Source organism: Hypanus sabinus, chromosome 10 (genome assembly GCF_030144855.1).
Source record: "Hypanus sabinus isolate sHypSab1 chromosome 10, sHypSab1.hap1, whole genome shotgun sequence".
Lineage (NCBI taxonomy): Eukaryota > Metazoa > Chordata > Chondrichthyes > Myliobatiformes > Dasyatidae > Hypanus > Hypanus sabinus.
The window spans coordinates 41,908,631-41,935,637 of NC_082715.1; the positions used below are offsets into that span (position 1 = coordinate 41,908,631).

A 27,007-nucleotide genomic window follows, 5' to 3' on the forward strand; every position below is an offset into this window, starting at 1 on the left:
CACAGGACGGCGCTGATTGACAGCTCTCCCAGGGAAATGTCGAGGGCGTAGGAAAAAAAAGGTGATAAATAAAAGCAGGTCGTTGTGGTTAACAACATTTCCCCTTCTGGAGTCATGGCTTCCCGGAGTGCTGGAACTCTCATAACTAACTACAATGCTACATACATTCCTCCCGCCTTAATGCCGGGGTAAGAAAACAGATCTGCAGATCTTCTCGTGTTTGTGAATATTGTCAGCCTTTGTGTTATTGTTTATATTGTGCAATGAGCGAATACAATACCAGAATAAAGAGCACATTGAAAATACTATTTTGGATATGTTAATAAAAGCTAATGTTCAGAAGTTCGACCAAATGTTTGGTCATGTTGAGTATTTATGCTGTAGCTGATAATGCTTCAGAAACCACCGTTGTTTTGAGATTTTCAGTCTTCTAGTCATTCCCAAATTTATCCAATTTTGTCGTGATCTGGTCGAGAATAATCATAAAATTTTACCCTACCCATTAATAATGAAAGATTTAGCATCTGTTGATTGAAACTAGATTTCATCAGTAAACTATACACTAAATCTTAGATCCCATTTAGGAGGTTCCTTAGATTTAGATTATAGCCATTGGTTTAAATATAAATTTCATTAGTCATTAAGTTATTGAACAATTACATTGGCTAAGTAAATTCGTGATTTAACCTTTCAAAAACAGCTCCTCCTTTCTCACCATTTGTCCCAGTATCATACACAAAATGCTGGAGTTAAACTCAATAGGTCAGGCAGCATCTATGGAGGAGAATAAAAAGTCAACCTTTCCAGCTGAGACCAGGTCTTGATATTGCCTGATCTGTTCCTCCAGCATTTTCAGTGTGTTGCTCAATATTTCCAGCATCTGCAGAATCTCTTGTGTTTATGATTTATCAAAGGTATGATTAACAAATTGATAGGCAACTAACTCTGCTCTGGACAAATTCCATTTATTGAATAAGTATTTGCAGAAACCAGACCACCCAGCTGAAAATTGGTACCGGCTGGGGGTTAATCTCGCAATAGACTGGCGTCCTATGGGGAGGGGGGGAGTCTCATACTCTCAGTCACTTCACGCCACAGAAACTGGCATATACACAGGCCAGATGAGCCTATAGGGTATAGGGCTCAGGACAGACTTTTAACTATTTGCAGAAAGAAATACTGACTTCTCTTATTTAATGAAGGTTGCTTTTTCCTTTTGAATACGTAGTACATCTGCAGTGATAGGTGTTATGTAGATCAAACAGATAAAAACAATGAAAATATTCAGAATAATTGAACATTTCAAAAAGAAGATTTTGCGTGTGTTGCTCAAGAAGAAATTGTTTTCACCCTTATCGCGGTCAGGAACCAGATGTTCTAGATTGCAATGGATTGTCTGATGGGGAGAAAAATACAAAGCAGGCCCTTCAGCCCTTCTAGTCTGTGCTGAATCATTAAAACTATTTACTCCCATGGACCTGCAACTGGACCATAGCCCTCTGTACTGGTACATCCATGTACCAATCCAAACTTCTCTTAAACAAACATGGAACAATACAGCACAGTACAGACCATTCAACCTACAATGTTGTGCCAACTTTTTTTTAAACCCACAAGGTCAATATAATCCTTCACTTCCAAATGGTCCTCCATATTTCTATCATCCATCTATTTTTTTTTTTTAAAAGTGAATTGGTCAGATAACAGGGAAAGTGCAAAGAATTAGGACTAATTGGACAGAGCTGACACAGATAGAACGGGTTGATCATGAAGGTACAACACCCAGATGTTGTGGCATTTAGTATAAACTGTTGACAAATTATTTTATACCCTTGCTCTTGTTTGCAACATCTTTTGAGTAAAACCTTGGCAAGAATGCATTACAAAATAATTAAGATTCATCTGTGAGGTCATTATACCCATTTAGAAGTTTCAGTGGTGGGAGCCATTTCAGCTTGTCATGAAACAATGACTAATGTAGAAATCTGTAAGGTCTGAGAACTTTTGACATAAAGAGAGCCCAAAAGGTAAAGGTATCGACTATCTAGACATGATCACAATCTTTACTGCATTGTTATGTGGGTGGTCAGCATAAGGTCTGAGTTTCACTCCCACACTGGACTTCCCACAATGTTCACGCTTTTAAGACAACACAGACTGCGCTGGCTGGGCCACGTCTGTTGTATGAAGGAGGGTAGACTGCGAAAGGATATCCTCTACAGAGGACTAGCAACAGGCAAGAGGATCATTGGTAGACCCCAACTTTGCTTCAAGGACCTCTGTGTGAAAGCGTTAAAAATCAACACAGAGTGCTGGGAGGACACAGCAAATGACGGCAACAAATGGCGAGGTACTCTTCAGTAACACCGAGAGCAAGGCGAAAGAGTGATCCTGAGTCAGTTTGAGGAGTGGAGAGTTAAACGGAGAGTACAACGGACAACAATTCCACGATGCCCTACACGTGCAGCAACTGTGCTAGAGCCTGCTGTTCCAGGATCGGCCTCAATAGCCACAGTCGACGGGCTGGACAAACCAGTGACTACCAGAGGTGCAGTACAAATGGTCGACCATGACCGATGGAGGCCACACACAAGGACAAAAAACCTATTACAGAATCACTAAAATAGACTTGTATTTACCCACAAGGTGAAAGATGGACTTGGTCATGCAAGTAGCGAAACTGGAATGCTGCAGGACAAGTGCAGTATCTGAAGGATCAGTATTGCAGCCCTTATAATTGGCTTTTGATATAATTTATTGGGAATTGATAAAGTTTGACCATTGCTGATGACCTCGAGGCTGGAGAAAGGAGACTGCAGATGCTGTAATCTGGAACAAATAAAACATGCTGGTGGAACTGGTGGATCTGTAAAGGCAAAAACATCATCAGGATTTCCAACCAAGATCCTGCATCAGGATCAGCAACCATCTGTTTGAGAACTTCTCATCAGGAGGAATTTCTTGATAATGGCCAAGTCCGTCAGGTACTGGGAAATGGCTTCAGAAACATGGAAATTAAATGTTAACAAGTCAAAGTGCCTTCAATATCAGTAAACAAAACTATGAAGTAAATGTGATAACCCATTGCACTATTAATAGGTAAAAAGTTGGAAAAATTGGGGTCATTAAATAGGTTATTGAAACCATTTATACAGAGTAAAATAACAAAAAATTTACAATATGCCATTTGTACCTGTTGAAAAAGATCAAGAAGCTTAATTTTGTCTTCCAGCACTCTGTCTGAAAATCAAGGATGCCAGTTTTAATTTTGATGGACTTCCTCTCTGCTATTTTTTTGGGCAATGGGATCCTGTTACACTCCATGGGTGATAGTGTTCTCTTCATTTCCATTCTAATCTTTCTACCAATTACTTGAAATTTGTGTCTATTGGTTTTTGGCCCTTCTGTTAAAAAATCATTACCTATAATTAAATTCCCTCCATAAGTTAATCCTCAAGTTTTCATCAGCTCCTTATTTAATTCAAAGTCCCTTTGTTCCTTTACATCATTTGGAAAAGTGAGATCATCAGTTCTAAAGAAAGTAGCCTGTCAAAAAAACCATCACTGCTAGTTTGCAGCACTAAGTGTAATACTGATTTCTATCAGGCAGGAAAGATATTGCAGAAAAGGAAAATCTATCAATACAGTATTGGGTGACAGGGTAAGGCCTCTAAGCTCGAGTGAACTATGTTTGATTCTGACCTGGACAGTATTTGCATGTTCGTCTTGTGACTGCATAGGCTTCTCTCAGGGCTGCTTCTGTTCCTTCCCACATCACAAAGGTATGATAGTTGGTATGTTAATAGGTTACTGTAAATTACTGTCAGTATAGAAGAATCAGGGAGCTGATAGGCATGCAAGGGGGTATAGTTACAGGGTAATGGAATCATTTGGAGAGCTGGCATTGACACAAAGGGCTGAATAGTCTGAACATATGAGAAGTTTAACCTCAGCTCCCTTGACAACTGGCAATAGAAAACTAAATTTCTTTGAGCTAGAGATGATGGAAAGGAATGTTTAAATAAGTTGTTCAAGTGCCTCCAGTATACCAGCATGTTTAACATGTGGAATTGTTTCCAAGACCTTTGGAATATATTAATTTACAAAGACAGAGGCTTTACATACTTTAAACATGTGCTATTGGATATTTTTCAGACAATGGGTACTTTTGGCAGTGGATTAGAGTTGTACTTACATCGAGTTTACATGTAACAAATGTACATTCACTGAGAACCCATTTTACATTTAACATAACTTCAAAATTCTTGTCTTTTATTAAAAGATTACATTCTCTTAAAATTTCTTGGCATGTTAAATGACCTGGAATCCAAACCATTTTTGTTGATTTGTTTCAACCCTAGAACACAGAACAGTACAGCACAGACATAGGGCCTTCACCACACAGCGTTGTGCTGAACTAATTTAATTTAGTGATTAAATACCCAGCTAAACTAACCCCATCTGCCTACACAACATCCATGTCCTTCCATTTCCTCTACATCTGGGCCCAAGAGTCTCTTGAACACCTCTTATTGTGTTTGCCACCCCCACTACCCTAGGCATTGCATTCCAGGCACCCACCACTCTGAAACAACTTGCCCCACGCATTGTCTTTGAACTTACCTTAAATACCCGCCCTCTGGTATTAGATATTTCAATCCTGGGAAAAAATATTGGCTGTGTATTTCTTTCATAATCTTAAACATCGATTAGGTCTCCTTGAGCCTCTGTTGCTTCGGAGAAAACAACCCAAGTTTGTCCAGCTGCTCTCTATAGCAGATATGCCCTCTAATCCATACAGCATCAGGTAGAACTCTTCTGTGCCCTCTCCAAAGCTTTGGCATCCTTCCTGTAATGGGCTGGCTGTAACTGAAGATAAATCTCTATCTTTTCATTTATATGAATTATTTTCTCTATTTCGTCTGAGGGGTGACACTAGATGCCGTGGAAGGGGACTCAGAGATTATGAACATTGGAATCACATTTGTGTTTTTAATTAAAAGTAGTAAAATTCCAGGTGGGCTTTAGAGGCCCTCAACACATTTACTCAAAATTCAAGCCATTTGTTCTGTTATGACTTCAGTCATTCTCTGAGTGCAGTGAATAGCCAATTCATTTCATTTTTCTGAATCACATGCAATACATTTGTAAAATTGTAATAGTTTAGGGTTAATTTTCATTCCTATACAGAGTGAAATCTATGTTCCTAGCTTTGGCATCCAATGTCGAATCAATTTAAAATGTTTATTTATAAAGGATATTTTACGCACAACCTTTCCGTATTTCTAACATTCAGTTCTGATGCATCAAATTCTCCAGATCAACGAATCAACAAATTACACCCATTTGGAATGTTATTGCAACCCGTAGAAGCGAAGTTTTGCTCTTTAACCTGTCAAAATATTTGGAATTTTGGCATTTTCACAGTGCTCATAATTCTCTAGTGATAAATGTTCTGACTTTCAATCTGTTGTATTTGTAATTTGGTACTCATTATTTTCTGGTCAGCCTTTCAGCATGTGCTTTATGGTTGGAATAGCCTTTCAAAATAGGTGAGTGCATGAAGTGCAAACTATAGACACCATATTAATCAACTTCTGCATCATAATGCAAAATACTTTTCCATCACAACGGGCAATACCTATTCCACTAAATTAACTGCTTTTGTTTGCGATTGGGCACGATGTAAAGGGAAAGGAGTTGTTACTGTTATTTCATGATTTTAAGAAAAGTATCGTCCCTAATGTGGCAGTGCTGTCTGAATTCTGGGCTGAGATTGACATGACTGCCTATGTGCTGGCAGCATGGAGATGAGCACAACCCAACCAAAACTCTTAATTCCCTCCCGGCCGGGTTTTTCAGCATCAGAGTTTCCTGCTAGCTTGAGCAATACAGACACCAGAAATAAAATCATGCATGGTATAAAGAAATTCATAACTCATTTATTTCCCACCCAAATTCCACAAGATGCTGCCTCTGTTCTGACTTTGTGGCTAAATCTTTCCAGTTCCATTCTGGGGTGAATTACTCTCCGTTCCAGAACTCTCAGATCTCAGCCTGACAGTCTGCCTGCAATTGGATCACCATGTTTCACTCATTCATTGATGTATAATGACAAATAATTGGGACAGTGTCCTTTCATCCTTGAGACTTTACTGAACCAAATTATTTAAGATCTGGAATTATTTGTATGGCTGGTGGATAAGGAATCAATTATTGTCTCCTCTAGGAAATTGGATGGGCATTTGAGAGAGAGCAATTTGCAGGGTTTAAGGGGAAAAAAAGTGGGAAGCAGGAGCAATGGAACTACTTAGCCAGACACAATAGGTTGAAAGGCCCCTTCCTGTACTGTAATCATCCATTTTACACTATTGACATTATGTTCTTGATTCCAGATACCGTGGCTTTGTTCCAACAATAAACTTTACACATGGCGATACTTATGGGAACACCACCAGGAAATACTTTGAAGATTTCCGTATGTCAGCTCTGAATACCAGTCAGAGTCCTTACAGCAAAGGCGGGCAATTTCCAACCATTTATTCCAGCAACCCATCACTTGTGATAGAAAATAGGATGCGCAACAGGAATAGATGGCTATATGCACCGCAATGGTCTCGCTATGATGTGGATTTCGACAGAGAGGAAGAAATGAAAGTGTTCAATAAGGTAACAAAATATCTGAGAAACTAATGGAACAATTATACCTTTTGCACCAGAAGTGTCTACTTATTTAGATTGGAGTAGACAGTCTGCGTGGATGTGCATTATCAACTGCCTACCCTGTGCAGACCCTTACCTGATTTTCCTCAGACATTGCTGGTGTCTTTTATAAATATGCATCATTCCGGATGACTCCCCTGTGCTCAGAACCAACTGAAATGTTATGTTTATTAAAAGGTTTGGACAACACAGTCCTTTGCCAAGATTTTTTTTAAATGAAGGATTTAAAATTTAAGTTTTCTTGCTGACGGCACATTGTTTTGTGAAGTTTGCTGTTATGTCGGCGCTGATAGCGTTGTGGGGCCACCTCCTTGGTGTTCTCACATTCTTGGCCAAGAGTCAAACTAGCTGATTTCGTTACCCATTTATCAGAAGAGCTAAAACCACTTTGTAATGCCACAAAATGCAAAGTAAATGGGCTGCAAAGATTCATGGGTAATCCTGCAGTACATGCCAAAATGAGGGCCAGAAGTACAAATCAAGCTGTTGGTGAATTGACAGCAATTTTCTGCTTAGATCAACAAAAACTGTTAAACACACTGCATATCTTCGAAGAGTACTTTCTTAAAGGAAAAGCTTAATTTTGGCTTAATCAACAGGTGAAAATAATTTCTAATAATTTTAACCAGAAGAAATGCCTGGGGAGACCAGACTGAGAACTCAACTATTTAAAAAAAATCAAATGGAGAGTTTTGTATCTAACTGTCATGCCACACATAGATGGTGGGAGGGTAATGGGAGTAAGGGGGAGAGTTATTTACCACAGAATACCCAGCCATTTATTCTATCAGTCGATGATAACTGTGGATGTCGATTGTGTGGGTTTTGGCACAGTCATTGTTAATAACTGTCAAGCAAAGGTGGTTAGAGTTGCTCTTGCTGGAAATGATTATTGATCAGAAATTGTGTGGTGTAAATGTTATTAGCTACTTGGCAGGGCCTGCCTGAATGTTATCAAGGTCTTGTTGCCTGTAGGCACTTAGCAATGAATTATTAGAGCTGAAGTAGGAATAAATACTGCAATTAGCAATGCCACTAATTTTCAGCTTGTGATCGAGGAATGGTCGCTGAAAAAGTAGCTGGCTGTGCTTAAGTCACACTTTCAGGAACTACCGGGAAGTTAAATGGCTTATAATAACCTCAGACATTTTAGTTTGAGATGCAGGATTCATCTTACTGAACATTCCCATTGATTTGGAATTTACAGATTATTTGGTACATCACCTCCTCAATGAGGACATTATTAAGTCAAAATTTGTTTAAAATTCTACCAATTGGGAATGAAGAAATTAGAGTTATACAGCAGAGCCTCAAGGCCCGCCCTGTCTGTTAAGCATTAACCAAACAACTTGTACATTTTTGGGATGTGGGAAAGAAATCCATGTGGTTACATGAGAGAACAAGTAAATGAACATAGATAGCAGCCAAGGTCAGGATTGAACCCAAGTCAGCAGCGCTGTGAGCCAGCAGCTCTACTAGTTGTACTATTGTGTCAGCCACAGTTCCTGTGCCAAGAAGGATTAATATCATTTGCTCTATGTGACACTACACAGTATTGTTAGAAAATTATTCAAGAATCTAAGAATTATTTTACAATGTCAAACAGGAACCAGTGACACCACAGTTCAAGCAGTGATCAATGTAGTTATAAAACATGTGTGAAAACAATTGATTATATTGCAAAACTGAAATGGTGGGATAAAGAAGTTGGGTACAACTGTGTTGCCAAGCAATATTACAGAAAAACAAATTACTTAGGACAACCTAGGGCATATTACTGGCTCATAGGAAAACAACGAGTAAGGAAATAACATTAGATAGCTTAAAGCTCCGTCTTTATTGAACTGTTAATGAAATGTACTTTCACTAGTTATCTCAGCAACACCGGGAGAACTACAAAGACAAGACAGGCATAATACCCAGAGTAGATCATTTTGTGCTGCCCGGAAAAGAGGAAGACACATTCCCTTCTTTACCTAAAATGTGAGTATAACACGATGCAAGATCATTTCACTAATTTAAAACAATAGTGTTTTATAGATCATTTGAAAATGAATTTAATGCATTAATTTAACTTCATTAAGTTGGTTGCTTACACTATCGTTTACAGTAAATTTGTAATTATTCCAAATATACTTACCCTGTGTCACTGATCATATATATTTTCCAAGATAGAGGCTTCCTGAATGCAGAAATGAATAGACTGCAATAGGTGTAGTAGGAAAATCTCGGTTATTATTTATTTCAAATCTTCACTTTTGAGTGGGAAGTGGCCAGTATGGATGCAAGTGGTGTTGGTTGGCAAAGCTGTATTATCATGGGCTCTGTCATGTAATGTAACTATAGTATAACGTAACAAACTGATGGAGGAACTCAGCAGATAAAACAACATCCGTACAGGCAGAGGGAAAGATGAGATTTGATTTCAGATTTTGCCCAAATGTTGTCTATTCTTTGGCATTCCCAGATGTTGCTTGACCTGCCGAGTTCCTCCAGCAGCTTATTTTTCACTCCAGATTTGAGGATCTGCTGTTTCTTGTGTGACAGTGGTAATATCATGGGATGTGTCATCATGATAACTCTGTATAATTTTGTTTCTATTCTCGATAAAACTTAGTAATTAGTCATAGTTAAACTGGCTTGCTGGCCCCATTGATAGAGAGTGAAGAACCCTATAAGATTGGGTTAAACTAGGTATGTCGGCAATCTTTTGATAAGGATCTTAGTAACCTAATTAAATTTAATCTAAGTTTTCATTTAATTATGTTTTTAAACTTATTATTGTGGTATTAGAGCTTAGTCTGCAGATTGCTAGTCATGTAGTTGAGTTTCTGGCATTGTGTCATGCATTAGAGAGCAGTGGAAATATTCCAACTTCCTGATAGAGTGCAGAAGTGCAAAAACTGTTTGTAAATCAGATCGAATAGCATTAATGTGATTTTTTTTTAGTGCAATTGTCACTGAAAAGAAGACTTTTACTATCAATTTCAATCCTGAGGAATTTTAAGAATGCAATGAAGGAAGGATGAGAAATGTCCAAAGAATTCATTTTATACATAATCGTTACTTGAATTTTGTCCACTAGTGACTAGTGTGGTTAATGCATGAGGTGTGACTCTAAACACTTGAGTACAACTAAGGAGGCCAAAATAAAATTCCACTGAAAGTCCAAGAATTATTTCCAAACATTAACCTATTCAAAAGGCACGGACTTTAAAGCTTACTTTCTCCTTGGATCTTTCAATAGCTCCTTGCCAAAAATTACAGTTGTTATCCCTGCAAGTATCTTCCTTGCAATTCAATGAATTCCAAATGTTCATTATCCCAGATGCTTTAATTTTCCTTTATCTAAACTATGATGTACCCCTGCCTTTAAGTTAATATCAACATCTAATCCAAATGAAAACAGAATTTGTATCTCCATGTTAGGAAATATTAAATTTTCTTGCTCACAAAAATGTGCATTTGAATTGCAGCAAAATTAGAAATCAGGAACAATGCTGCAAATAATGAAAGGAAAGTCTTATACAATGTTACTAAATGCAGGTTCCATTAGTTTAAAAAATACCGATTTTTAGAGTGTTGACTGTTAATAAAATCTAACAGATTCCCATACAACTTTCATTGAGCTTTGACTCCTGTCTGCTATAGATACAAGGTTACCATTTCTTAAAATGATATTAGTGAATGAAAGTACAACATATATAAACCCTTGAGCAAATTTAGATTGAAACTTGGTAATCATCCAACATGGTTCCTTTAGACAAATCAAAATGAGAGTCTCAACTACATTTGTGTTTTGAGATACTTCAACCAAATGAAATCTGCATTTATTGTTTTTACAACTTTGAGAGTTCCTTCTGCACGGATAAAGAAGTTGGGCTAATTTCAAACTATTTAATATCTCATCCAAAGTTTATGAACCAAACATTTTTATATTTATGATGGCAAAATGGAAAAAATATGGATAAGATCTTCAAACCAACTACAAAGATTCCTCCAAAATAGAAATTTGAAAACACGTAGCAGATTGGGTAATATTGGAAACAAACAAACCATTTTTATGTTGCATAAAATTGGAGGAAGATTATTTAGAAAAAGCAGAGTATTCATGAAGCGCACACAAATTGTCATTTAAAGTAAAATTGTAAAATTGGATAGGTATATGGATAGGAAAGGAATGGAAGGTTATGGGCTGAGTGCGGGGCAGTGGGACTAGGTGAGTGTAAGCGTCAGCACGGACTAGAAGGGCCGAGATGGCCTGTTTCCATGCTGTAATTGTTATATGGTTATATATGATTATATGGTTAAAATGCTGGTGGAACACAACAGGCCAGGCAGCTTCTATAGGGAGAAAAACTGTCGATGTTTCGGGCCGAGACCCATCATCAGGACTAACTGAAAGGAAAGATAGTAAGAGATTTGAAAGTAGGAGGGGGGAGGGGAAAATGCAAAATGATAAGAGAAGACCGGAGGGGGTGGGGTGAAGCTGAGAGCTGGAAAGGTGATTGGCAAAAGGGATACAGAGCTGGAGAAGGGAAAGGATAATGGGACAGGAGGCCTAGGGAGAAAGAAAGGGGGAGGGGAGCACCAGAGGGAGATGGAGAACAGGCAGAGTGATGGGCAGAGAGAGAAAGAAAAAATAAAGGAGGGGGAGAAAAACTAAATATATCAGGGATGGGGTAAGAAGGGGAGGAGGGGCATTAACGAAAGTTAGAGAAGTCAATGTTCATGCCATCAGGTTGGAAGCTACCCAGATGGAATACAAGGTATTGTTCCTCCAACCTGAGTATGGCTTCATTTTGACCGTAGAGGAGGCCATGGATAGACATATCAGAATGGGACGTAGAATTAAAATGTGTGGCCACTGGGAGACCCTGCTTTCTCTGGTGGACAGAGCATAAGTGTTCAGCAAAACAGTCTCCCAGGCTGTTGGGTCTCACCAATATTAAAAAGACCACACCGGAAGCACCAGACACAGTATACCACACCAGCTGACTCACAGGTGAAGTGTCGCCTCACCTGGAAGGACTATCTGGGGCCCTGAATGGTGGTGAGGGAGGAAGTGTAAGGGCAGTTGTAGCACTTGTTCCGCTTACAAGGATAAGTGCCAGGAGCAAGATCGGTGGGATTGGGGGGGGGGGGTGGATGAATGGACAAGGGAGTCGCGTAGGGAGTGATCACTGCGGAAAGCAGAAGGGGGGGGGAAGGGAGAGATATGCTTGGTAGTGTGATCCCGTTGGAGGTGGCGGAAGTTATGGAGAATTGTACTTTGGATCCGGAGGCTGGTGGGGTGGTAGGTGAGGACAAGGGGTCCCCTATCCCGAGTGGGGTGGCGGGCGGATGGGTTGAGGGCAGATGTGCGAGAAATGGGAGAGATGCGTTTGAGAGCAGAGTTGATGGTGGAAGAAGGGAAGCCCCTTTGGTTAAAAAAGGAGGACATCTCCCTTGTCCTGGAGTGAAAAGCCTCATCCTGAGAGCAGAGTATTCATGATATGGTATCCACATCCCTGCAAGTTGATAATAGCGTTTCTCTCCTTTCCAGTTTTGATGGAGCGTTTTCACCTGAAATGTTGCCTCCATTCTATTTGCATAGGCATCAAATATTTCTAGCATTTTTATCCATTTCACATTACCAGTGTCTGTTGTTTTATTTTTTCCCAAAATGTGTTGCTGAGAAATTGATTTTTTTTTCTCTAGGAATTTAAATCAGCTCTTATGGTATTGCATTTGATCAAGCCAATGTGTTATAGGGCCATTGGTACGTTAGCTCCATCCTTACTGAAGTATCAGTTAGTTTTGGTAATTCTCCATTGTGCTTAGCAAGGTCCATTACTGCTGTAAACTAGTACACTTACACAAATGCAGATGGATAGATGATTACATTTTTGATCTAGAAAGATACCAATCCAAGATTATTCAAGCTAAGTATCATTCAAATATTGAAACAGTTTACATCATTTTATGATGGAATCACTATCCAAAGAATGGGCATTTTGGAATAGCCACTCATCTTCTATTACTTTTGTAAATTTGCAGATGTATCACAAAAGTACGTTTGTAGTTTGTTTTGTAATAGCTTGAGTGTACAGATTTAATTTGACATCATGTGTAGAGTTTGACCCAAAAAGTGACAAGCAGCAATATTGGATGCTGATCAACATTACTTCAATTGAGAAACCAATCAATGTAGCAAACTTCAATGCTAAGACATTAAATCAATATATTCACTATTTAACTAGAGCTATTTGAATCATAATACTGTACTAGACTTTAACAGAAATGCACATTACAGTAATCAGTGTTGGAAGCTGCTAGTTCAATTTGAAACAAGAAAAATTTAATTGTTAGATCCCTATCCAGTTAAATTTTGATACCTTTATTATAAACCTCTTCACATTGATTTAGCTTCACAAAACATTACTACATTTAGTATGGAATCTGAAAATTATTCCCATTCCTGTTGGCCAATAAGACTTCGTGTATTTGAAAAAAGAATCACAAGATTACTAGTAGTATTTCCTGATTAGAGTAGCTCCTTTAAGGACAAAATACAGCTATGTTAGTGCTTTGTATTAGTCTGTGCATTTGATGGATGTGCAGTCATTTAATGTAGAGTAAAATGCAGTCCACAGCTGCTCTATCTTTTGCTGAAAGAAGGACAGGACAACATCTAATTTTGCTGTAAGACCAGAGCTGGTGCTTTGACAGATGGATGTGTATCCACTCACAGTGTATTATTTACAGTAATACAGTTCACTGTATTACAGTGAAGTAATACTTCATTATAACATTGGTTTCTTTGCTAAAGCACAACACACATGAAGACAGAATAGATACAGAACAGCAGGCAGCCATCTGGCCCATCATGTACAGCTCTCCACTAAAGTCACCTACTAATTCCACCTTCCCAGGCTCTTCTCTATAGCCCTGCAAGTTTATTTTCGCCATACCCAATTCCTTAATGAAGGCCACAATGAAACTTGCTTCCACTTTCTAGATTACAACTAAATGCTATGTAAAAAAACTCTTCCACTTTAATTTGTACCTGCAACTTCTAATCCTCTGTCCCGTCACCAATCCCTTGCATTTCCAAGCTGTCTTAAACATTTTCCATTAGATCTCACCCTAATCTTCTCTTCGGAAAGGGTCCCGGCACTTCCATTCTGTCCATGTACAGTAATTGTAATCTGACCCAGGAATCATTCATTGATTCCTGTAAATATTTTCTGGTCTTTCCTGAGTGTTTCCACATCTCTTTATAATGAGTTAATAATCACCAGCAGTATTGTAGAAAGGTTCAGTTCATTTTGGTTTTGTATTCTGTGCCTCTCTGGATAAATCCCAGCCCAGCCTGTCACTTAAAACAAATTGTGCCCTTGTATCCCTGCATCCTTTTAGAAATCTTACAAATAAGTGTGAGGAGACTGATCAGAATCAGATTTTCTATCATGGTTGTCTATGAAATGAACTTTGTCTTGTAATACTACAGTGCAAAGACATGAAAATTAATATAAATTGCAAAATAAAGTGCAATAAAAATGGAACAATGAAATGATGTTCATGGCCACTTCAGAAATCTGATGGCAAATGGGAAGAAGCTGTTCCTGATTCATTGAGTTTTCATGTTCAGGCTCCCATATCTCCTTGCTGATGGGGGTTACAAGTGTGTGAGTATGCTAAATGATGCTTGCCATCTTCTTGAGGCATTAACCCTTGATTATAAGGAGGGTTGTGCCCATGATTGAACTGGCTGAGTCTACAACCCCTAGCATTGGAGCCACCATATCAGGCTATGATGCTTTCAAATGCTCATCAACATGCATCTGTGGAGATTTGCAAGTCATTTGTGAATAAAGTAGAATCACTGGTGTACTATTTTCATGATTGTTTCAATATGTTTGCAAAGTCAAACCAACATAGAACGTGTACTATGAGCACTGGGCAGGGTAATGATACCACAGGCCTAGGAGCATCAGTGCATAGTTCAGGAATGGCAAACCTATGGCACGCAAACAAAAAATGGTTTGCAGAGATTCCCCTTGATTCTTTTAACCCCAGCCATAATTAAAAAAAAGTAAATAATAATTTTATTTTAATGCCAAATAGAGCTGAGAACAGTGAGATGCTTCCATAGGGAACATTTCAGGTTGGCTTGGCATGAGTTGACGCATGTGAGAACACATGAGATTGGATGATGTGTCTTAATTCTCTAGACCTGGTGTACACATCAGTATTTGGATAGTTAACAGTTTTGGCAAATTGGCATTTTGTTAATGACTGGCACCTTTTACCAAATGATCAACATTCTCCCACCTCCATTCATTCCTCTTGGTTCTAAAATTCATTCTCTTGCTTTTTAAACTACATTGCATTATCAGCTAACTTTACATGACAAGCAGCAATTTTTTTTCATACGCTATAAAGACCAAGATTGAAATAGATTACTGAACTCCAGCAAGTGCTGTTGATTGAGCTAAAGCAGTTTGTAACTTCCATGCTATTTTTAAACACATCATTTTCATCTATATGTCAGAATTTTTGCCATTAAATAACGTTAAAATAGGCAAACTGTACTTGATCAAATGCATTCTAAAAATGGTTATTACATTGATTTTTTTAAAATATGCAAGTGCTTGAATTGTTTTAAAAACTAGAAAAATATGCCCATGTATTTCCTACACAACACATAATATAGAAAACATCTATCTGGCAGTGTTGAAATTCAGTATAATTTCACCTCAGAAAATAAAACAACTCATCTTGTTGACTTGGCAGGAAGCAAAGAGTGGGAAAGAAAAGGTCCTTTTTTGATTGGCTCGTGACTAATGGTGTTCTGCAGGGATCAGTGTTGGGGCTGCTCCTTTTCACGTAATATGACAATGATTTGGTTGATTTAGAATTGATTTTTTTTTTGGCCAAGCGTGTGGACAATATGTTGAGGGGCAGGTTGTGTTGAGGAGGATGGAAGGCTGCAGAAGGATTTAGACAGATTAGGAGAATGGGCAAAGAAGTGGCAGATGGAATGTGGTGTTGGGAAGTGGATAGTCATGCACTTTGGTAGAAGGAATAGCGTACTTTCTAACGGGAGTAAATTCATAAATCAGGTGCGAAATGACTTGAGAGTGCTCCTGCAGGATTTGCTATATGTCAACTTGCAGGTTGAGTTGGTGGTAAGGAAGGCAAGTGCAATGTTAGCATTCATTTCAAGAGGACTAGAATATAGAAGCAAGGGTGTAGTTCAAAACACAAGAGATTCTGCAGATGCTACCTAGATTGAATATGAGATGTTGTTTCTACAACCTGAGAGTGGCCTCATCATAACAGAAGAGGAGAGAATGTTCTGACATGTTGGAATGGGAATAAAGGTTTGAATTAAAATGGCTGGCCATTGGGAAATCCTGCTTTTTGCAGATGGAAGAATGGGAGACTCAAAGTAGTTCCCCATTCTGCGTCAGATCTCACCAATGTGGAGGAGGAGAACGTATCAGGTGTATTGGATACGGTGGACAATCCCAACAGGTTCATAGGTGAAGTGTTACCTCAGCTGGAAGGACCTTTCGGGACCCTGATTGGTAGTGAGGGAGGAGATGAATGGGCAGTTGTAGCACTTCTTCTGCTTGCAGGGATAAGTGCCAGGATACAGGGGGAGAGGCAAATGGAAAAGGGAATCAGAGGGATTGATCTCTGTGGAAAGTGGAGAATGGTGGTGGGGGTGGGGGTAAATATGTGTTTGTGGTAGGGTCCTGTTGAAGATGGTGGAAGTTGGGGAGAATGATGTGTTTGATGTGGAAGTTCATGGGGTGGTATGTGAGGACAAATGGAACTCTATCCCTGTTAAGGCAGTGGGAAGATGGGGTGAACGTGGAAGTCCAGGAAATGGAGGAGAGCAGCTTCAATGGCGGAGGAAGTGAAACCACGTTCATAGGAGGAGGAAACCTCCAGTGCTGGATAAGAAAACCTCATCCGAGCAACAGATGCAGCAGAAATGAAGGCACTGAGACAAGGGAATGGCAATTTTACAGGCGATGTTGGGAAGAGGATGTTATGCTGAAGGTTTATGAGGCATTTTTCAGGTTCTTCTTGGAGTATTGTGAGCAGTTTTGGGCACCGTATCTAGGAAAACGTGCTGGCATTGGAAAGGGTCCAGAAGCAGTTCACAAGAATGATCCTGGAAATGAAAGGTTTACTGTATCAGGAGTATTTGATGGCTCTGGGCCTATACTCATTGGTGTTTAGAAAAATGTAGAGGGATCTCATTGAAACCTATCATATATTGGAAGGTCTAGATAGTGGAGGTGGAGGAAATGTTTTCTTTCTGGGGGTGTCTAAGAGCAAAGGGCAAAACCTCAGAACAGAAGGATGTCACTTTAGAACAGAGATGAGGAGGAATTTTTAGCTCGAGTGCAGTAAATCTGTGGAATTCTTTGCTACAGACAGCTTTGGAGGCCAAGTCATTGGCTATACATAAAGCAGAAGTTGATAGGTTCTTAATTATTAAAGGTGTCAAAGGTTACGGGAATAGGACAGGAGAATGGGGTTGAGAGGGATAATAAATCAGCTATGAAGGAATGACAGACAGATTCGATGCGCTGAATAGACTAATTCTATTCCTATGTCTTATGGTAGTGCAAGATCTAGTTACAATTCATGCTTGAGCTAGTAGTCTCAAGTAACATTTGTGCTGTACAATTGAGAGAGAATGACCATCTCCAGTTTGGTCAGTTTTCCTTGGCTATTAAATGGCTATTCAACATTGCTGAAGTCGCATCAGTATCTTGGATTAACCATTGTACCGGCCACATAAGTACAATCTTTGCAAGGAAAATTAGGTAGTTAGCAACTTGAGTTACTCTGTTGCCCCCAAAGCTTTACATCATTTGTATTACATCAGGATTTAATATTCTGCATTTGCGCAAGGAGATGAGTGCAGTTCCATAAAACACTGGATTTTCGTTAATTGGGACAAATCTAGCAGTACATTTTGGCCCAATTACATGGCTGCTTCAATTAGCTGGTTTTATGGAAATAGTTAAAGGTATAAAAAAGTCAAAATACCATTTAACTGAGCAACAAATTATGTATTTAAATGAAGTACAGAACAAGTGAGAACATTGTCAATGCTACTACAGTACTATAAAAACTCTGCAGTTGCTAATTATTGATGGATGTATGCTCTTGTGTATGGGGTGTCCAGGGAGGGGTTGCACCTCTGGTGAAGGGGCTTGTGTTGTTTATTCTGGAGCAGCTCACTCACCTTTGGTCCCCATCTGACACTCAGTTCTCACCTGTGGCTCCAAGTAGCTGTCTGCATGTGATAGAGTCTCTACCCCTGCTTGCTGCTTTGATAGGCAGTCTAAACCAGGGGAGGGTAGCTGGCGGGCCTCATACCCTAGTAAACTAAGGACATATCTGTCCTAGCATGTGAAGTCAGCTCCAACGGATTGGGCGGATTAGATCATCCGTGAGATCCATTGGGCAAAAAGGTGGTTCTGCAGTGCTCCATAGAGAGCAAAGGGCATGACAAGGCATAGAAGTTACCCACTGCAACCAAGGAAGACTCCGGTTTGCGATGAGCATTCATACCACTAGACCTGGACTTCCAAGGTCGAGAGCATGGAACAGTCCCAGTGCAATGACTTTTCTACTTCAAAATCTCTCCGGCACAGGTTTCGCTGTCATAATTGGATGTGACGGACAACCAGTATGCTGCTGTGTTCTTTTGATTGACTGTCAATGAACATAATTAGTTCATTTAAACGACTGCCTTCATTCAATGCTTTCAATGATTACGTCCTCTAGATCTTCATTTTCATTGAAACATTCAAGATGATTGGTGATGTCTTCAAATTGTTTGCAGTTCCTAACTTGAAGTAGTAATGTTTCATTTTCACTTCTGGCTGTCTCTGGCATTTCCAAGCCTGAATGCTTGAAACTGCAGTGAGCAAAATAATTCTAAATTGTCTTGCTGCTTATTTCTCAACTGTCAGTGACAAAATTCAATGGTTTTGAACACAAACACACATAACTGATACTACTTACAAACTGTTTGCTCTAAACACGATGTAGCATGTAATGGCCACACAACTTCATGCACCTGATGCTAGTTAGGAACTGTTCAGCAGCAGCCCGTCTGAATTAAGTGGCATGGTGCTCCAAATAAATGAAGGGAATACTTGCTTTTTTTCTCAATTAGTTTTTGTTCTTTAAGCATTGTTCCAAATAAGCACCTGCCCTGGTTAATTGATGAACCAATTAACCATAATCCACTGTGTATGAATTCAGTACCACTCTGTGTATAGTGGCCTGCTTGCTTTGCAATCAAATATCTTGAATACACTCTCTCACCACTGCACAACACAACAGCTGTGTGTATGCTTTATAAGGAGTTTGCCAAAGATTTTCACTGTCAGCATTTTCAACAAAAAGACTGCAATCTCTTAAAGTGATGGCTCATCACTAGTTTTCAAAGGATTTTCCAATGAACACCAGCAATACCCAAATCCCATGAAGAAATAAGATAAGGGCTTACATCTTATTTCCAGTGTTGGTTTCTCTTCTCTCTCTTATCATCATTCTTCACCTTGTACATACACTCCTCCAGACAGAGCAGCTAGGACTTACAAGCTTTCACTAGCTTCTTTGGAAAGCACCAGAAACATTTCTTGGATCACTTTAACCTTCTGACAATCTACCTTGTTTTGACCTTGTACTTTATTGTTTAGCTACACTGCACTCTCTGTGGTTTTTACACTTTATTCTGTTATTGTTATTTTATTCTATTATCGTTATTGTAATTGTTATTGTTTTCCTTTGTTCTGCCTCAATATACTGTGTAATGATTTGATCTGTACGAACAATATGAATGACAAGCTTTTCACTACATCTTAGCACATGTGAGAATTACAAACCAGTACCAATACCTTGGTTCGCTTCTCCTTGCACCCCCTTTTAACTTAAATCATGCTTATTTTCCACTCTGGTACTGAGAAATTACTGACCTAATCCTGCTTCTTTCTCCGTTTGCGTCTCCTGAACAGTTCTGGTACTTCATTTTTATTTCATATTTCCAGGATCTGCAATGATTTTTTTCATTATATTTTATTTAATGAAGTGCTTTACTATGCATAACTTGCCTTTATTTTTATACATTTCTGCAGGTAGCTTACTCCACACAACACACCAGAAATCTACAATAAAACCAAGCTTCATAGATCTGGGAGAAAAGGAGGACTTTCAGGGCAAATAATATTTACAGATCTGAGGAATGATTGACTTTTGAAATTCAATTTATTTTTTCTAGTTTTTAATCTATATGGTTTTAATTTTTATCCAAGTCCTAATTTCATTTTAAAGAGGTCTAATTTTAAGTGACTACATGATTGTTAAGTAATTTTGTAAATGACTGTACTTAAGTTGCTCTGTGCTTTATTTAATACCTGCCAAATCACTGAACTGAAGATAAATCTTCAACTGCTGCTTTGGCATCCAATACGATTGAAAGTTGTAACCATTTATCTTCTCATTAGTAAGAAAAAAAGAGTTAATTTTATTTGAAAGCTTGAGTTCTTTAATGGTCAATTAACATTTATGTTTAATGGAAAGTGATGTTTCACCAGATGCATTTTTCTCTTACTATCAATATGTGTCACTTCTCTGGAAGTGTGCCAAAGCAGCTGAGACAATAATTTAATTGTTACTTTATGTTTATTGCCAAGTAAAATACTCTGTGATTTAAAACATGCCTCTTATTATTAGCTTATGTTTATGAGGATGTTCAGTTCCATGGAGTTGCATGTTATTCGAACATTTGTCTTCAATCTGGAAAGTTTCTAGCTTCCTATTGATGACCAAAGTCTAAAAGGTTGCCAATCCTCCTGGATTGTTATGGCATCTCTGATATTTGTAGATTAATCTGAGGATTCTGCAGGGAGTACCCCAGATTAAAAAGAAGTGCATTGAAAGGAAATTATGAATTACAAAAAAATTGCTGGCGATGGGAATATCTCCTGGAGTATTGAAGAGTCTGGTCATCTTTCCAGCTGTTATGAGAATGGATGGTTGGGCAACAACTACCAGGAAAATGCTGTAAGAGTTGGAGTCTTTGTATAAATCCAGCCAAGGCTGTCAACTTCACTTGTTAACAGTGCAGAGGAGCCAAGCTTGCAGTGCGTCATAATATCAGTTAAATAATTGATTTTTTAAAAATATACAGTAAATGGAAGGTAAATTCTGATGTCTAATAGAATTAGCTGGAAATTAGACTTCATACATCTTTTAATGAGTACAAAATGAATCCAAGTCAAAATTGTTACCAACATCATGCATCTCAAGGATACTGAGCCGAGACCCTGGCAACCCCTAAAAATGTGTTCTCCATACTTAACCTTATCCCCTTTAAGCAAGACATGTAAACTGTAGTGGTGAGGATCCTTCAGCAACATGTGCAATACCTATCACTTGAACGTTCGATCCTTAACATAAACATATTTAAAAACACTTCCAGTGAGGACTGGATGAGCAACCATGTCTACAATTGCTCCCACAGTTAGCCAAACTCATTTGAACTGCTGCTGGTTGAGAAGAATCACAATATTATTGAACGTAAACAAATAGGTTTTCAGTGGGCTCTGACAAAAATCACACACAAAAAATGCTTCAAAATGCCTCGGATCAGTCCAGATGCACTGGGAGCATATATCCCCAAATAATTCCAGTTGTTTTCTTAGTTTTCAACTGGAAGGCCAACCACAGATCAAGAGGTCAACTATCCACCGGCTGAGCACTACGTACACTAAGCAATTATAATGACAAGTACACAATACGTAATATCACACCAGATGCATTTGAAAGTGAGCTTTAAATTCTGCGGCATTTATTTGTATGGATGATGTTGCAATAGGGAGTAAAATGACGGACGACAAAGCCTTAAGGCAGAGCTTGAGAGGGGAAAGCAACAAGAGAGACCAGTAGAATACTAAAGCTGGAAAACTTTAGGAACAAAGTTACTTTTCTGTGGTAGGGTTGTGGAGATTCTCCCTTGCCTGAGCAGAAACATTGCAGAAAGATGGACCTCCATAAACTGCCAAAGAGGGATGCAGAGAAAATCTAATACTTTGTGGTCCTATTCATACACAAACTAGATGAAGGAGCATCGGCAAATAAGATAATCTCTTTTAAAAATTAGAAACAGTTTATAGTTGCATTTACTATTTAGTTAACACAATTGTGAAATGGAATTTGGGCCTGTGACTTAGGGCAAACCTGTCCAGAATGTGCATTATGTACTTTAAACATTATGAGGCAGTGCTGATGTGATGTACAGTCCAACTGGAAGCTTCAGGAATATTGGTGTTGCCCCAAAGAATACTGCTAGGTTTATGAACACAGGCTAGGTTTATGAACACAGAACCTCTGCCCTATCCCAGGATAGTTAATGAAAAATCCACCTTGTGTGGTGAGGGTTCGCTCAAAATCATAGAGACAGCGAAAAACGGACGTGAATTAGAAACAGTGAGAGTGCCAAGACTGGTTGATCCTCAGGCTTAGTTAGTTTTATCCTTTTATTATTTTCTTATTTCCTCCATTGCTTGGTGACTCATCACTTACAGGCCAACTGTTCTATATTTTGCAGCCCAAAGAATTTTCTATGGCTGAGGGTAATCTCAAAAACCAGTTTAAATTCTGACCTGTAATGGGAATAGCTTGTGACATGGAAAGAGTGAGTTCAGTGGTTGCAAGCAAAGTGACAGCTACAAGCATTTCTGGGATTTAGCTTAAAATGCAAAGCAGCAATGAATTAGGATGGGCAAGGGAATGAATTGTATGCCCATTCTCAGTTGTTAAAGCAGAACTTTTTACATGCTGTTTCTATAATTGTTCCTTCCTGTGTATGGGTGAAATTTCCAGGGAGACTAATTGAAGGTTACATTCAAAATATCATTTTGTGGTTATATTCTCACTCAAGTTTCTTTAACACCTCATTAATTTATAAATGGAAATATTCAAGGCTTAATGGAAGTGTGAATATAGTGTTGTTCTTTAAAAATGATGGTTGAAGTTCAAAGGTTCAAAGATGGTCCCTGCGTACAGTGCAGTTCCAAATTAAACATCATTTATTTACATTAGTCAATAGCAACATGCAAGTCTGGAGGCTTTTCCCAGATTTGCTGGGCAACTTTTACAGATGCCATTTAACATTCAACAAAATAGCCAGATACGAATAATAAACACACACAGATTACAATAAAACCCCAATGCTTCTTTTTACCCTGAGAGTGGAGCCTTTTTTAATGGAATGAAATGTATACTGGAACTGGATCAAAAAAGTTAGAAACTGGTGTGTATGTGCTTCTATAAATATTATTTTAGATTGTTTTTTATATGCATGTCTCATTACAGAGGAAATTCCACCTGCAGAAGTGGATAGAAGGGAAGGTGAAACACTTACTTTTACATAGTACTCTGCTTTGATTTTTAGATGATCTGTGGAAAATCCAGTTTGTTTTCCAAGTGCCTTTATTAATGCTTGAGAAAATAGTTTATATATTCGATAAGATGTTTGCTAAGTTTCTTCCCCAGGCCATTAGGCTTCTGATCTCCTTGCTGCACCGTTTGCGAAGTGTCACTGGTTAATTTGTTTTGTATTAATATTTAATATTAATGCACTTTAGTTTGTTATTTTTGTGTGATTCATCTATAGATTTTATCCATAAATTATCATGTGTAGTGTGTGTTATGTATACTATGAGGGGTGATTGATAAGTTCATGGCCTAAGGTAGAGGGAGTCAATTTTAGAAAACTTAGTACTTTTATTTTTCAACATAGTCCCCTCCTACATTTACATACTTAGTTCAGCGGTCGTGGAGCATACTGAGATTGGACCTCCAGAAAGTGTCTGATGCACCATCAATAACTCACTCTGAGACGTAAAGGTGCGATATCGGCTTTTATTGACTGGAAGAAGGAACCAGCAGTGAGTGACCATCATATTACATCCTGGAGACTGAGCCGAGCATCAGACCTCGATCGCCTTTATACAGGGGCCTGTGGGAGGAGCCACAGGAGCAGTCAGCAGGGGGCGTGTCCAGACAGGCACACGTAGTTCACCACAGTGTCCACAGCAGGGGTGCTGAAAAATAAATGTGCTAGGTTTTCTAAAATTGACTCCTCCTACCTTAGGCCATAAATTTATCAATCACCCCTCATAATCTACACTCTGGTTCGGTGAAATGCGGCCTTATTTCCACGTACATTATTTGGTTATATACATTATATACATGTATATAGTTAAATGACAACAAACTTGACTTGAAGATGAATGCCTGTATAGATTTGCTGTAAAATGACGTTTCAAAGCAAACTTTATAAGCACTAGGACAGCATCCTCTTTCCAGACACCACCGCCAGAGAGTCCAGTTCCACCCCCACAACATCACTGGCCTTACGAATGAGTTTGTTGATTCTGTTGGTGTCTGCTACCCTCAGCCTGCTGTCCCAGCACACAACAGCAAAGATGATAGCACTGGCCACCACAAGTTAAAAGCAAAGCATCATTGTCTTAATCAATTTGACATCACACTGTTGACTTGTACCAATTACATGAAATAGCGGGTGAACTCAAATTATACTTAATTTTTGTCAATAAAATTTGTACTCGTCTCCCAAAATTAACACTTCAAGATGCTATCCTCTAGCTTCAATTTAGCTATGTGTGAAACCACATAGAAAACACAAAATCTGTCCAAAAGCTGGATTTAAGGGAATTACATTCCATAGGTTGAAATGCTCTGTTTCCTGAGATTCAGTCTAGCATCAAGCGAAGATGATTAGAGATGTGCATGAGCACAGATTTAGAGTTTATTAATCTTGGTTTGCAGATTTAAAACATTTACATTATGTTAAAATCTGTTTGGTAAACTTGGCAGATTTTTGTTACAAAAGAAACAATGCCATCTAGTGGAATAGAGTTGAAATTACTCAAGGATTTGCAAATGCTTGAAGTCAGCATGTCAGGTTGCAACTTTGGAAAGAAATGCAGAGTTAGTATTTCAGATCATTTATCAAAGAGTGTTGCAACTGAAGTATTGGCTAGTGGAATAGAATTAAGTGGACAAAAAGCCATCCAGCATCTTTCCCCAATAAGCGTATCTCTTATAGATTCAAAGGATGTTAATTTTGCTCCGGTAAAAATAATTTATTTTATACATGCAATAAGGCTAAGATGTGGAGCTATACAATAATGACCCAATGAACTAAATGAAACTGATTTACGGAAATAAAGTTATGTCCATTGTGATATCAAGAGAAAAGTGAAAATAATAAACAGGCGTTGGAAAAAAGGACTAACTGTTATCGTGAACAATCTTCAAACAGCCAACGAGACAAAGATGAATGCCCTTCTCCTAACTACATTTCGTGGCCACGCGAGTGCTTAGGTAGTCTCTGCAAAGATAATTTGGAAGCTGCTCTCTGCATCTCTCCTAGAGGAGATACACATGTTGCCATGAACAACCCCCCGTGAGTAGCATTGCTAGTATTGAATTGACTTTATTACTTACATCCGTCATATACATGAGGAGTAAAAATCTTTACATTATGTTTCAGTCTAAATGTGCAATGCCAGGGAGTAGAGTAATAAGCTTCATTTTAATATCCAGCAGGTACACTTAACATAGAAATGAGATGGACTAACTTATTTTCGAGAACGATAGTTGTTTAAGTATCTGATACAATCACCATATCCCCAGGCTAAGGATGCACAACATCCAGGTGACGGTGGACAGTGATTGTTTCAGCAAGAACACCTCAGATAATTACAATAATTTTAACGATCTCAGCATATCCCACCCAAAACTGTCTCAGTGCACCTGAAAACCATGTTATCTCCCAGAAGAGGTGAATAAACATGTCAAAATTCAGTTCGATGAGGGAAAACGCCCATCTAACTCACTTAGGTGATAATAGTTAGTGTAGGAGACTACTTGACTAGTTGGCAGAACACAGTTTCGAACTTTACAATGAACATTGCAAATTTACTGCAGAAGTTAATAACAGCCATGCTAATATCCAAGAGGAGTTTATTAGCCATGCTATGTTTGAAGCTGTGAATGGTTCCTTTCAGCAATAACAGTGACTTGGGGCGATAGAGAGCAAGGGCTGTCCATCATTGTCACCTTTCCATTCTCCTCCAGCTGCCTCTCACCACTCCTTACTTATGTCCACCTTTTGCCTCTGAGCTCTTGCTCCATTCATTGGCCCCTTCCCCCCTTTGGTGCAGATAAGTCATGACCCGAGTCATTGACTGTCCATTTCCCTCCACGTACCCTTCCTGACCTGCTGAGTTCATCTTGTTGCTACTAATTCCAGCATCTGCAGTGCCATGCTTATTGAGCTTTAGGTCAACTCCCACCTACCTCACTTCTTTCTTTTCCCCCCGATCCAACTTCCTTCTGATCTTCTGGTGATCCCATTTTTAATCTCTCTTCCAGTTCCAGTCTCCCCTCCATTTTTATCCCTTTCCCCCTTATGGCTCCATCCAGCCATTTCACACACAGGTTCTCTGCCCCCACCCTATATTGGTTCCAACTATCATTCACCTCTCCCTTCTTCTCTAATGCCTCCCATTCACATCTCTTTATCTGAATCTGACATTAATAGCTCTTTGTGTTCTTGCTCATCTCCCTCCAGCAGTGTCCCCATCTTCATACTTCACTCCTCCCACCTTCTGTTCCATCTGTTAATCTTAATCCTCTGCCTTAATCCATCATTCCCCAGCCAGAGTCTTCTAACTCCACGCTTGCTGTCCTCCCTTACCTGGCATCATCTGCCTGCTCCACCTGAAATCCTGAAAGACAAGCATGGTCCAGGTTAGGCGGGATATTAGTTGCGGCCCTGCATGATGAGCTTTGCTAATCGGTGTATTTTCAGAAAAAAACAACTGTGCAGGTTAATGTTTAAAAATGCTCAAAGGAAAGCAGAACACTTATTAAACAAGAAACGCCAGATAAGCAAGCTCTATTCAACTTCCAGCAACATTAGAGAAAATGCTTTGACTTGAAACACTGTTTGCTTCACTCATTCATTTCTTGCAGATACCTGCACTGCCCAGAACTGGATAAGGGAATGCTCTTTGGTGGCCCAACATCCCCACTACGATGTTGTCCCCAGAAAGTTACTGACTACCAAGCAGGATACGATCAAACAACATATTTTTGTGAAGACAAATAACTGCAAGAAATAAAAATTACCGTTTTAACTAATTTAGAGCTTGAATTGTAATAA

General features: G+C 38.9%; 1 protein-coding gene across 2 annotated transcripts; it reads left to right on the forward strand.

The window, feature by feature from the left end:
- cimip2c (ciliary microtubule inner protein 2C) lies at positions 1–27,007 on the forward strand. 2 transcript variants are annotated; one of them, XM_059981758.1, is made up of 4 exons: positions 1–188; positions 6,396–6,669; positions 8,594–8,706; positions 26,818–27,007. In XM_059981758.1, exons 1-4 carry the CDS (start codon positions 115–117, stop codon positions 26,951–26,953), a joined length of 597 nt encoding a protein of 198 aa, XP_059837741.1. In that variant the 5' UTR covers positions 1–114; the 3' UTR covers positions 26,954–27,007. The 2 variants fall into 2 exon arrangements, with proteins under 2 accessions (XP_059837741.1, XP_059837742.1); XM_059981759.1 differs by lacking the exon at positions 26,818–27,007 and adding an exon at positions 19,884–20,463.

Coding starts and splice junctions, on each gene's coding strand:
- cimip2c (XM_059981758.1), top strand. CDS start 115: ATGGCTTCCCGGAGTGCTGGAACTCTCATAACTAACTACAATGCTACA. Junction 6,670..8,593: donor AAATGAAAGTGTTCAATAAG/GTAACAAAATAT, acceptor TACTTTCACTAG/TTATCTCAGCAACACCGGGA. Junction 8,707..26,817: donor TTCCCTTCTTTACCTAAAAT/GTGAGTATAACA, acceptor CATTTCTTGCAG/ATACCTGCACTGCCCAGAAC.